The following is a 13,968-nucleotide window of genomic DNA, read 5'->3' as shown; positions in this document are numbered from 1 at the left end:
CTCAACCAACAGTAAGGTCTTGCCCCTAAAATATCCATCTACATTTTCCTGGGTTGGAGACTTCAGCTTATGCAAGTCACTGTGGAGCAGAAAGGAATTTGGTTAATTTTTTAAGCAGCTAAGACCCTTAGAGATTTGTCCCAGAGAAGTCCTTCCACCTCATTTAACCTCCCCCCCAACTAAAAGCTTTAAGGAAGCAGATTTCCTTTTATGAGCTCTTTGTGTTCAAGTCAGAACACACTCTTCCTTAATTACCACTTATCTTTGAGAATTACATTTGATTCAAGAAGTGCTTCATCTTCACTTTTTTTACAGGTGAAATGCAAACCATTCCCATCAAATCCTCCCTGCTTAGACACTTCTGTCTTCAGCAAGACTTCAGAGCAGTTCAGATCCCATTTAACCCTTTACCAGCATTACATATTTTTGGGGTCTGAAAATTCAACAAGAGTTGTGTGAAGGCTCCTGTATATCTAGGTGTAAGCTTGGAAGGCAGACACTTCCATGTAACAAAACTGGCCCTCATATCTCAGACAGAAACTACTCTAAGACCAGAGTATCCAACCTCTTTAGCAGTTCTGTCATGTCACAGCTTTTTGCTTCAGATTAACAGCTATTACAGTATGTGGAATGCTGCACTGAACAGAGGATGGACTACTTTTGCTATTTGACTGGTAACAAGTTCCACCTACAGCCTAGTTTTTCATTAGCAGTAAATAAGTGGTCTGATCACCACAAGGAAAGATTATGGCTGACTAGCATCTGGACACTCAGACTAGCAGTAAATTACAAAACTGGTTTTTAGCAGATGAAGTCATTGATCCCTGGAAACATGTTTGAGTCCTGAGTAAGTGAAAAGTTTCAGGTATCTAGTGCCACCTTTTGTAACTCTTGCTGGGACTGCGTATTCCCTGTGACAGAGGCCCAAGCTCCCCACTTCTACAGCTGGTCTGGGCAGACAGCTCAGGTGATGAAGCAGTCAACCCTTAACAGGCTTAACCACCCCCTTGTCCCCCATCTTCCCTTGAGCTCTGGATGCTACATACCCATCAGTGGGGTCCTCAAATATCTTCTGAAGCCCTGAGGAGAGACTGCCACTGACGTTTGGACTAGAGCTGTGCTCAGTGAAACGCCTCAGCTGCTGCTGTATTGGCGTAGGGTTGGTCATTGATTTGGTGATATCAGCAAGAATACGAGGAAGAGGTCCCAGTTTTGCCACGGTCGCCTGTAGGAAGGAATTTTCACCCTAATTGGACAACAAGCACCGCGACATCCGCCAGTTTTTTTGATAACGATGCACAGAGGCGGAGGGGTGGAGGTGGAAGGAAGGAGGGTGGGTGGTTGTGTGCGGGTGTGCCAGGACCGTAATGCAGTGTTACGGAGCAGCGTAACCACGGCGACGAGATGGATGGAGGAGACGAAACGGGGTGCAGCAGACATTGAGGAAAGAAAAGGAAATAGAAAAGAAATTAGGATTGACCCCCAAAAATAAAAATCATGCTTAATAAAACAAAACTATTGCCATTCCAATGCAAAACTATCATGCAAAGCAAATTAAGTCCAAGGTGGGTGAGGTCAAAGTGAAAACTATGGTATCTATTCATTAAAGTGCATTCAAAGACTACACATTGAGCTAGTGGGGGGACTTTCCAGGCAAAGGATGTCATGTGGTAAAGGAGATGCATGCCAACAGACAAAGGGATGCGGCATTCAGGTGGATCATGAGAGAATTGCGAGGGTTGAGGGAGACGGAGAAAGGAAAGGTTTTCATTTTGTAAGCCTTTTGCTTTTGGCATCCTACACTGATGCCACCTTCTGTAGCACCCTGTTATCAACAATTAAGGCATTCTTCCTACCTAAAAATGAAAAATAACTGCATGAAAACACCAATGATCCTCATCCCAACATTATCACATCAGCCTGGGATTATATGTGTAGCTTCTGGTTCAATTACATGTTAGCTCAGTGTTGGCCAGGCCTAGGATAGGAGGAGCTGACCTTCCAGCAAGGAAGGCTGCTCGTTCACGCTCTTTATCTTTCTCCCCTCTTTGAGTCACTGCTGGTTATACCATCTACAGGGCATCTTCAGGCTCTTGGGACTGCAGGAAAAAGGGGAAAGTGCTGGAGGTTTAGAAAAATGTAAGGCTCTGCTACAAAGACAATATTCTTTTCAAAGATATCCTTATTTTTCCTGTAAGCTGGTATTCAGTCAGTTTGGCTCCAAAGAAAGGTCTCTTTGCAGGCACTTTCATATGGCACTTCTTGTGTGTCTATTAAAATCTCTGAGGTGACTTCTCTCATCATTTCCCAGTCATTACCTACAGTAAAGCACTATTGCATGTAACTTTACCCCTTAATTCTCTTTTTAGCAAACCACTATACCAGCTCCCAAGGGACTGTCAGGATAGATCCATGTGTCTAACCTACAAGAAAGGGCAAAGCAGATCTGCTTTGACAGTTTATCCATGCCTGGCTCCTCCCTATTTTTGCAAACGCAGACATTTAGGACTGTTCCATTCAGAGAGCAGCTCACAGTAAGTAACACCCAGTCTAAAGATCCATTTGCAATTCTAAAGACTAGAGCTGGGTTTGTCTGACTAGCTTAGAGGGAGATGGCAGTGTTTTCTGCACTGGTGGGTTTACCCCACTTTGTAGAAAACAGTGGATCTGGTGCTCACTTTGCCTGTTTTCCTCAGGCTGCTGAACTGTCTTTACAACTGACTTTGCTGCCTACGACATTCTGAATGTACACTGTGTGCATGTAGGACGGAAACACAAAAACAAGAACATAAATTGTTATCAAAGTAAGATTAACTAAGGTTAATATATACATACTGCCTTTTTGAGTCAAGGACATTTCAATTTACTCTGATGCAACAAGCTCAGGTTGTTTTGTTTTCTGTCTTAAATGATGTACTGAGAGAAAATAGATACCCAACAAATAACTGCTGGCAAACCTTAATGCAATAAAAATATTAAGAATGCATTGCAATTAACCTCACCTCTCCAGTTTCGAAAGAAAGAATATTGTCAATAGAATATGGACAAAATAATGCAACCTCTAAAAGGTGAAATACGGAACAGTTCCAAGCACTTGTAAAAAAATAATGACTCACAGCTCAGCTTTTCCAGGTTTTATCAACTACCTTTGCTATCAAAGGTTTTAATGATTTTACATCCTGCAAAGCCACATAGCTAAGGAAAAGCGATTGACTGCCATTTCTCCTTCTGTAGCTAAATGGAAGCAATGCTTACTGTAGGTGTTATCTATTGCAATCAACAAAACAGAATCTGGACAATGCATATGACCCCAGCACAATACATGACAGAAAGCATCTTGCTTTTGTTACAGGATAACACTGAGAGTGGATCCAGGTTTTTACATGACATCCTCTTGTATACTGAAAACTAATCTGAAGACTACAGAAATGAGAACATCACAGTAGGCTTTGGAGCAGGTCTTTCATGAGAACAGTTCTGCCTGGCCAATACATTACTCCATCAGAGCTGGGCAAAGTAAGGTCTGGTATGCAGCAAAGAACCTCCATTAGCATCAAAAATGGCACTGCAACATTTCCATTTTCTGTGCAAACACCCTCCCTTTTTTCCAGCTCACTTATGAGAAAGGACTGGCTGCTCAGTGAATTCCAGGTCTACTTTTAAGTGCTGCCCTCTCCACCACTGAACACCCAGACTGCTGCAGAGTGTTTGCACTTACTGCTGAAGCCCAACCACTTCATGTGCCCTGATCTGAAATCACAGAAAGAACAATTGTGAAATACCACTATCAAATATTCCTCTCAAAAGCTACTAAGTTCTCCTGAAAGCAGTCTTCAGCTGCTCCCTTGATGTTTCCTAGTGTTTACTGTTGCTACGATACAATTGCTGGATTCACCCTCCCGGGCCTCCAAGCCTACTTTACCTTATCAAGTTGGGACACAACCTCCCATAGGAGGGAATGCAAAACTGAGAGCTCTCTGCCTAGGTCGATGTAGCCCTCAAAGCCAGGCATGTTTGAGATGGTATCTGGATTAGAGATCTCCAGCAGAAAACGCTTCATTCCTCCCCACTCATGTTCCAAAAAGTCATTCATGAAGGCCATATATTCTTCCTTATTACCAAACCTGCAAGAAAATAGGGGGTGGGGGCAAAATGCAGTCAATAATCTCAACACAAAATACAGAGTAGAAGTGCTTGCAGACAGTTACTTAAACGCTTAACTTTAACCTTGCCTTTCCAAAGATCTATTCCAGGAAAGGGGGAAAAAAAAAAAAAAAGAAAAAAGGACAATTTAAGAGTTTTGCTGCTTTCTTGGACCTATTTAAATACTAATAATTCAGTGTTCACATTATGATCAAGGGCTCAACACATCTTTCCCCACTCCCTCCTATCCTTTCTCTCCTCCCTTCTCTGTGTCTCCTCCCCTTTAAGAGACATGCCATGCCCTTTGTATCATTCAGATGGGAATTTTGGAGGAAGAAATGAGGAAAATCACAATCCTTGGTGGGAATAGGCTTTTTTTCTTTTGAAATAGAATACACACTGACATGCTAATGCATTACACTTCCCTCCCTCTACTGAATTCAACACAGCTCAAATCTGCATGTGAAAAGGAGAATTTATCTAGCTCAACACTGAGATGTCTCAAGGGGAAAAGCACTCACATATAAGTGAGAAGTTTCCTTCTTTTCTAAAGCTGACTTCAGTTTGCCAGAGAATCAGCTGCCTGCAAACATGACTACCAAGCAGGGCTCTCCTTGCTCAACAGTAATCTGCAGTGACTTGCACCCCTAGAGACACAGATTTCCGTTTTACTGCCACCACTTACTTAGCAAAATTGGCGAGATTCTGAATGACTTTAGCAATAAGTGTGAGTGTGCGAGACGTCCGGTCGTCAGGATACTCCTGCATGAGGCTGAAGAGGCTGGGGGACATGATAGCGGGGCACAGGAAGCGGAGGAAGAGGGAGGCACTGATCAGGCGTTCACTAATGTCCTGCTTGCCCCTGCTCAGGCACTGCTGCTTCCAAGATGCAAATACCTCCTTCAGTTCACGAGGGAACACACTAAAAACCAATAAACCAGGAAATAAAATCGCATGGGCAATAAGATGCTACCAGTTGAACTGGTGATCAATTACCTGCAATAATTATCTGTGAGAAAACACCATCGGCGCTTCCCTTTCTCCCCCCACGCCGCTCCCTCTTTTCCCTCTATAGGCTAGGAAATGTCATTAGGCATCTATACTTAGATTCCCATTTAATCTGGTAGTACTTAAGTACTCTTTAAAGCATGCCTTGCTCATACATGTTAAGTGAAGTCATTTTCAGACACTCTGATTTGCAGGTTAAGAACTTATCCATTGCTACCGTGAGCAAACAAGGAGTTAGAACATTAAAAACACGCTGAACTGAACTTGTCTCCATAACTGAACTTTTTATTTTGGTCGTCAAAAGCTCTCCCAATATTTCTCATGTGCTTCATCCTTAAGCAGAAAGGCCCTTCTTTCACTGCTACTCAGAAACATAGATTAATAGAAATCTCTCTGCCAACATTTCCTTCCTGTTAAATTCTACAGATTTAAAGAGTCTTAAAAGTTTTCTACACACATCAAAACTTTCAAATTTTTATTCCAAGTTCAAGCTGAGCTGTTATCTTCTCACTTTATTCCCTTCATATTGAGTCACAGCTGAGCATGTGTTCCCTTGGCAGAGTATTTCAGTAGAAGCTCCTGTCAGGTATGGTGTGTGGGACTGGAATACCGCAATTTGGGCAAAAGATCCACCTGCAATATGGTGTCACATGAAGTAAGGTAGTGAGGAAAGGAAACTAAGTCAGTCTCAGAAGATAGATGGGTCTATGCTATTTCCCTGTACTGCTGTTTTCTTGTCTTCAGAGGAGGAATGGGCATCCTCTAAGCAAATGATCTAACGGGGGAAAAAGGGAGGGAAGATGCCTCACCAGTAAGAATTGATAATCTTGCAGAAGGCCAGCTCACAACACATTTTCAGGTTGCTCTGATGATCTGTTAATTCACTGGACGAACATTTGCTGGGATCCACTTCACAGTTTTCATCTGACTCATACAAAGCCTTGATAAACTCCCCTGGACAAAGGGAAGAGGATGACAAACCAGGGTAGTTACATGAAAAGCCTTCTTGACACACCTTTAAATCCTGCTTATGTCTTTCCTTGGCAACTGCCTTTTCTGCTCCCTGTGTCTGCAACACAGCCTCCAGACACCAGATGTTGGGGATACAACTCCTCCCAGGTCTTTTGGCACAGAGCACTTGACATATCAGATTAGATGGCTGGTGCCCTGATGCTTCGGACTCCCATGCCCTCGCTGTCCCCAAATATAGGTACAATAACAGGATGGCTTTGCTTACAAACCCTGCAGACACTTCACTTGTAGCCTAAAGAATAGGATTTGACTTTGTATTCAAATTGTATTATCAACTATAAAATTATCCACAGTCTTAGAAATGAAGCTGTGCTATTTCTCTTCGTAATTTCCCCAAGAAATGCACTTGACAACGATATTTAATTTTATTATTTCTAAACTTACTTTTTTTTTACTTAATTTTTAAGAAGTGTCACCTTGCTCTTGAATAAGAGTAATACTCAAGTGCTAGACAGATACAACTAATTTTCTCAACCTCTTATTAACACCTTACAACATTTTTATAGCCTGCATCTTTCAAAATCCTTTGCATTTCTGTCATCCTTTTCTTACAGCAACAGAACAGAAACTGGACACAAAAAACCAGATGAAGCTTCCTTTGACATATTGGAGTAAACTACCTATTAGTTTTTCTCCTACGTATGTAGTACATCAAGTGTTATTTAAACTGTTCACTAGGAAAAACTCTTTATTCATTCACTTAATGATTCAATGTCTTTTAAGTTCATCTCCTCAGATGATCTTGCTGGCTCTGAGCTGACACCACACAGCTTGTTTGTGCAAAAGGGTTTTTTTTCCTTTGTTTTCACAAAACCCCTTAAACATCTCCCAACCCCCTCCCCAAATATCAAGAAAGAAGTGTTCTTACAAGCAAAGCATTTATTTATTTTTTTTTGGTGGGGTTCAAAAAAATTTCTGCTGAGGGCATCTAGATGATTTGTTTGCAAAACTCTCACTTCTATTGAGCCAATTATGCTTTAACTGTTGTTTACTGAATAATCTTTTTCCTTAACATATTTGAAACTTAATCTTTGTGGTCTACAAGATCCAGGCTTCATCACAAGATGCACTTACAGATGTATTAAATAGCTAACACCAAACGTAATGTTAATCCTTTCAAAGAACATGGCATCTGAGCAAAATGACATTTAAAAGTTGACAATGAATTAGATGGGTATATTGTCATAAGCAACCTTGCCCTGAGCTACAGACGAGCTGGATGACCTTAGGGGGATTTTCCATCTCTCATGTCTATGATTTACAGTCTTATCACTCAGTTGTAAATGATGTATTAGAAGTCATTAATTTTAAAATATATTTATGTAATTACTGCACATTAAGGGGCTTGCAGTCAAATGTAATATGCTGGTCCCACAGCTGACTGTTCAGTCTGCTGCAAAGCATAGCACAAAGTAACGTGCTGCTCATTTCTCCACACCGTGTGAGAGCCTAGGACTGTGACTTATGCTCAGTGGTTCCACCCATGAGAAAAAGACTACCAGAAGAGGCTCATTACACTTAAGAAATGGCCAAAATGCATATAATCATAGACCTCACTATCTGGACCCCTGGAGCACTAATTTAGCCAACTGTCTCCTTGATGACTTGCCAGCATCTGGGATAGCTGAGGACAAGCAAGACTGCTGGGAAAACAAGCTGCTTTTTTTTTTTTTTTTCTTTTTGTGAAAGGATGTGGTGTGGGACTTGGCTTTGGCCTGATCTTGTTTCTCTTGTATCAATTTCCAAAGCTTTCTTCATCTAAAAAACAACAGGCGGATGGGTGGCTCACTGTGCAATCATGGGTAACAAAGATTGTGTGGAGCTGCTAAAAGCTAACTGCAGTGAGACTCTGAGTTTCTTCAGAAGAGAGTATGCATGTTTTTGGTCCTCTTTTTTGCAGTATTAGTTGCATGGACAGTAATTCCCAAGGCAGTGACTTATGACTAGCACGGGGGACAGTAATACAATTATCAGAATCCACCCTGGCACATAACCATGGAGATTAAGACCCCGCAAGGGGAATGGAGTAGGACATCACAGGTTGGCCAGCCAGTTCTAATGAGGCGGTGAATAAAGAGCACTTGGGATAAACACAGGCAGGAGGCTCCATAGACAGTCTGCATCTTGATCTTGTGCCCTGAGCTGCTCAGTAGCCCTGCAGCCTCGCTCCCTCTGGCTATGTTTGTCTAAAGATCTATGTTGGGGCAAGATACCAGTTTAAAAGGGTAACACAAATGCTTATGAATTAACTGCTCTGTGGCAAAGGAAAGGGCTGAGCAAGTCCAAGGGTCGCTCTGGAATGTGCCAGCATTACCAATAGTTGCAGTTGAAGCATCTGAAAATGAGTTTTCTTGTACTACCTGCATTCAATCCAAGCGCTAGGGTGGACATGTCATACTTAACATTTGTTAACACTATAGCTAGCATTTACTGTTAACTCAATGGCAAGTGAAAGAGACTGACTGGAGATGCCCCAGCAATATGCACTTATGGATGAGAACTTTGACTGTCAACCAGATATGCCTGAGTATATCTAAACCCCTACGTGATGGCACTTCAGTCTGAAGTGAGTGGAGGAGCTTCTTTAGCATAAAAGGATTAGTGAAATATATGCTTCACATTCATAATCCTTTCTGAAATCTCCACCTACCTGTATTGCCCGTAATACAGATTCAACCCCAACACCACAACACTAGGTATTTGTCTCAATTTCCACTGTTAAACTATGTGTCAAAAATCCGTTTTTTAAGCCTGTTCATATATCAGATGGAACAACCACCATTGCCCACAAATAAATTGCAGTATTATAGCACTTCATCACAACTAGAGACGTAAAAGAAAGTTACCCATAACACAGTGATACAACATTTAAGTGGGACTCAGCTGTATCAAATCCAATTTGCCTTGCCTTAAATGCTACTGCTACAGGCACCAAAGAGCACCTTCCTCTTGTGTGGAGGAAGGGCATCAAGAGTAAGACAACATGTATTTTGCTATATGGATGCTAAACACCTGGCTGAGTGCTGAGGCAGTTCCTTCTCATCCCACATACCTAGATGCACAAGGCTTCAGTCACGTTGTAGACAGTTCAGGGTTAGCCCTTGCAATGCACACTGGCACTTTCTTACCTAGTGCATCGTGAAGATACTTCTGCCCTACCAACTTGAGGTATTCCTCAATGGCTTTGGTAGCAAGTGTGTTCTCCCTGAAGATCAAGACATCATGCTCCCCACAACGATCTACCTCAGACATCACCAAATCCGTCAAGAAGTCCTGAAGAAATAGGTCAAATGGCAAGAGGTTAAACAGGCTCAGTCATGCCAAGCTAACTGCAGAAGCCAAGAAGGGAGGATAAACAGAGAAGCCAGAAGATTATAGAAATAATTGCTCAGCCTGCAGATGTTACATGTAGTATGGGCTAAAGAAATAGCTAAGGCTCCTCTTGTGCTTATTATACTTACAAAATTATATAGATCACAAATTATAAAGGGAAAAGCAAAAATCTCTAGAAGAAAACCTTTACAGCCAGGCTTGTGTTTCATCCTGAGCAGAGCCCTTCATCAGTTTATCAGTGGCTGAAAGAAACTGTGATACCATATTTATCTTTTAATACCAAATATTCCATACTAACTTGGATTTAAAAATCCAGCATGGAAGTTAGACACAAGTCCTTACAGCTTGGTGAAACGTAAATAGGAAGAATGGCTTATACAAAATAAGTCACAAACCAAAAGCAGTTCAGGATTTGGGAAAAAAAAAAGTTAACATACTTGCTGGGATCTATATGGCTTAACTTCAACTGTATTTAAATGCTCAGGCAGTAACTATCAGCAAGTTTTGATAACAGTGAATAACCCTCTTGATCCAGGGTCTAATTCTACAGTAATATTTATTTCCTGAAGTGATTATTTTTGTGCATCAAGGACACTCAGCATTTCACAAGAAATACTTGGTATTTTGCAAGATTCAATTTCAGCTACCATAAAGTTCTCCATGACAGGAAGCATATTTCTTTTTTTTTTTTTTTTTTTTAAACTGTTAAAACCCCAACCAAACAGAACCTACCCCCCAAAAAAAGAAAACAAACAACCCAAAACCTACACAAAAAATGCCAAGAACTCCCAAAATCAAAACACAACCCTGAATTAGGACTGAGTGATAACTGTGACTTGCTGGAACTTAAGCGAACAGCAGCATCCCCCCAGTAGTTCAGAGTGCTGTAGTAAGGTTCACTACATTAACTACAATACAAAAGCCATAATGCACTGTAAGTGCATTATGTACAGAACAAATAATATATGCTAAGTATAGATCAAAAATACACTAAAAATAGTCTTTGTTTTCAATCTGTTATTGCTGTTTCTTTTCAGCAAAATCAGAGAGAATTATATTAACCCAGCACAAATTAGGAACATCCAGCTGCATCACCAGCAACTTAGTGTGAACTGGAAGTGTACCCTCTTAGCAGCTTTAGGTTATGGCAGCCTAATCTGCTCAATGTTTCCAGTAAACATTCAGGTGTTGGGAAGGGAAAGTTCTAACACTTAATTTATCTATCTAATGTTTTAGCTAGCACGGTAGGAATCCAGTGCCTATTTTCCAGCAGGATATCAGCACAATCCTACAGAAGCTATCCCAGCTACCAGCTTCTCTTGAACAGACAATCAAGCTTGTGCTCCTTTCACACAGTGTCACAGAGCACCAGAGGAGAACAGGGGAGTTCTCCTCTCCCTGAAGTGTGGCAGTACTTCAGCTTAGTACTACTCACACACACACTTGGCAGGCAGCCTCCAGGTAAGTCTGTGCTTGTTAATGCTTCTCAGACTTTACCAAGACCTACAAGATATTGTCCCACCATCTATTTTAAGAAACTCCACTCAATTGGAGGCTCACTCCAATTGCTGCCTTGGAGAGAACCATCAGTGTGCACCCAGAAGTCTTAATAACATCCCCGGGGCAGCTGGGATCACCATTAACTGAGTATAGATTCTCCAAATGGCTGTTCAAATGCTGACCAAATCAATGTAAGCATTGATTAGCTGACTTAGCATTGAATCAACAATGGCATCCTGCTGCTCACTGTATCAGAGACTTATTTATAGAAGTAATTCCCTGGTTTACGAATCTCTTATCTCTTATCCTGTATCATGATATTAGAAATACAGAAAATGTTGCCAAAGACTCAAGTACAGGCCCTAACTTTTCAGAACAAATTAAGTTAGTCCTCCTGCTTTTACTTTGTACGCAGCATCTTTAATCTATCAACTCTTAATCATTGTTGGTACTCTGCCTAGCTATATGCCTTCCTGGTAGATGCAATTGCCCAATTCTTTTCAAATATACTTTTGAGACCCTTTTCTCAGCCTTACCCCATTGAGTGCCTTCTGCTGTTGCTTACGGTCACAGGCAACCTAACTTCTAGCTGAGGAGATATCACCAATCAGCAGCGAGAGGGAATCATTTTGACAGGAGATGCCTGTTCTTACCTTAGCTCTCCCAGTGCTCTGAAGAATGTGCACCAAAGCACAAGCCATCTCTTCCTTGTTCCTTACACTGATGACAGGTTCCAGCACGGAGCACAGCATAGTGTAGTTGCTGGTAACAAACTCTGCAAATTCTTTGTATTGCTCCATGGGCAAGATGGTGATGGTCTGATAACGGGACTTTATCCGAATTGAAGGTCCCCCTGATTTCCCTTTGTTGGGTGTAGGAGTGCTGACTGGGTACCATTTTTCCACAAATTGGCGACCGGTTACACTGGCCATGGGAATGTTGACCAGGCCTACGTAATTATTCTTGTCCTTTTTCTTCTTCTTCTCCACATCCTTGTAGATGTGAACTGTGATGCTGTGAAGAGGTGGGAGACTGTAGAACTCAAAGTGCTCTCCCCAGAAAATGTTATCTGCTTTTGTTTTGCTGGTAGTGCGGGCAAAGAGAGTGTCATCAAGGCACAGCTCGCAGAAGTATTTCTTTTTTGGGGCCAGGTCCTTTGCCTCAATGATCCAGAGACGAAGCACATTTTCAGCTCGACGGCAGTTGTCCTGTGCAGAAGAAAGAGCTCAGCTTTGATTCAAAATCCCTAAAAATTGAAGATTTTGTCTTCTAAAGCAGTAGCAAAAGGCTGCCTTTTATGTCCAAGGTAGGGACAGGGTCAGAATTCAGAATGAGATTCTCTGATCTTCAGAACCTCTAGAAAATCAGACATCTTCTAAAACAGAGGTGAAGGGCTGTCTTTTGTATGCCAAAGGTGGGGACTACAACATTTGTCTTCTTAAAAAGCTGTATCTGAAATGCTTTGGAAAACAAGCACTCCGCACAGGAGCCCCTCAAAAGCTGCTAGACTGATGTGCCACACTGTATTGTTTACTCTTGTAAATAACTCTAAGGAAACTGTTAGCCTGTCCCTCAGAGGTGGTGTGTCAACTATGAAGGTGACTTATCAGGTATTTCCAGCTGATCAGTAACTCGTCCCCATTCTCACTCTGGCTCAAATTCCTTTTGGTCCCGTTTACACCCTCCCCCCTCACCTAACTGTGCCCCCACAGTAAAACATGAAACCTATGAAGCCATGTTCCACCCTTCTGAGGTGCACCGTATCAGAAATCCAGTCTGAAACATCATAATCAGGCACAGGGGCAGGTATCAGAAAGCACGCTGACATGTATTTTATTCATTAAAGATCTGACCTGCTGTACTCACTAGAACTGTACACAGCAGCTTTCTGACACTCTGACGAGTGGATGTCTCCCTAGACTAAATTAATTGAGGATGCATCTGTGGGAAGCCCTGGTACATCCAATCATACCACCTCTATTCCCCAGTAACCTTATTTCCACAGTTTTTATTACCTTATTTGGCTGCACTGTCCTGCGTAGGTTTTCCATCCACTTGTCCCTCTCAGCTGCAGAGGAACAACTGAAGCATTTACTGCCACTGGAGTAGGTTACCTGGAACATATGAATGACAAGCTGAGTTCAGGTAAGCCTAAGAGACATGTAAGAGGCTGCAAAAAGCAAGGAATATAAGCAATGCTCGAGCAACAAAGTAAATATTAAAAAGCCAGGAAAACAATACGGGAGCTTAGATGGCAGAAAGGTTAAAAGACCCACAGAATGGAAAGAGAAAAAAACCCCTCAGTTCAAATTAATATAAGACTAAAGAAACATATGAGGAGCACCAGAAGCTTCTCTTAAAGACTTTTAAACAAGGCTTTAATCAACCAATTAATTTTTTTCTTTTTAAACACTTGTTAATTGATCCATAGCTATTAAATGCTTGCAGTTTCCCTGTTAAGCCCCAGAGGCAGATGATTTGGTTAGCATAAAGACCAACAGAACTAAACAATGTATTAATATAAGGCAAAACACACTGGAAACGTTGTCTTCAGGCAATAGAAAATATTTCGAAGAGACCATATATACAGCAACCAAAGGAGCTGTGCTCTGATCCAGCCCTGATGCTCAATGTCATATGCAACTCTGCTTTCATGCAGGAAAGAACTGCCTTGGTTTCCTTCACTTTTACGTGGCCTGACGAGCTTTGTATACTCTTTCTCTTCATTTGTGCACACAATTAAAAAGCAGTTTGAGGCAACAGCCTCAGAGCTAAGTTGTTGCCAGTTTTTTCACTCAGCCCCCCAAACCGAAGCAAGCTGGAAAGTGCTTCCAACCAGAAGAATGAGACTGAAGTGAACATGAACAGTTCCTGGATGCATCCCAAGGGAGAAGAGCCTGATATGCTGGTTTTCTGCCAGAGCAGTTTTCCAGGTTGTAAACAGATCTTTGT

The 13,968-nt window shown here is 41.7% G+C and overlaps 1 protein-coding gene across 1 annotated transcript in view; it reads right to left on the bottom strand.

The window, feature by feature from the left end:
* Positions 1 to 13,968, bottom strand: part of RASAL2 (RAS protein activator like 2) — a gene marked incomplete at its 5' end in the record, with an annotated part of 46,454 nt that overhangs the window by 7,441 nt on the left and 25,045 nt on the right. The window contains 8 exons of the mRNA XM_010017478.1: positions 1 to 79; positions 1,047 to 1,246; positions 3,923 to 4,124; positions 4,829 to 5,065; positions 5,961 to 6,105; positions 9,312 to 9,456; positions 11,670 to 12,224; positions 13,032 to 13,130. The exon at positions 1 to 79 is cut by the window's left edge and continues 801 nt beyond it. Of these exons, the coding sequence (XP_010015780.1) occupies positions 1 to 79; positions 1,047 to 1,246; positions 3,923 to 4,124; positions 4,829 to 5,065; positions 5,961 to 6,105; positions 9,312 to 9,456; positions 11,670 to 12,224; positions 13,032 to 13,130 (1,662 nt within the window). The remainder of the gene's footprint in view (positions 80 to 1,046; positions 1,247 to 3,922; positions 4,125 to 4,828; positions 5,066 to 5,960; positions 6,106 to 9,311; positions 9,457 to 11,669; positions 12,225 to 13,031; positions 13,131 to 13,968) is intronic.

The sequence above is a fragment of the Nestor notabilis genome, unplaced genomic scaffold (genome assembly GCF_000696875.1).
Source record: "Nestor notabilis isolate BGI_N333 unplaced genomic scaffold, ASM69687v1 scaffold28906, whole genome shotgun sequence".
NCBI classification, from domain to species: Eukaryota; Metazoa; Chordata; class Aves; order Psittaciformes; family Psittacidae; genus Nestor; species Nestor notabilis.
This window is presented reverse-complemented; position numbering and strand designations above follow the sequence as displayed.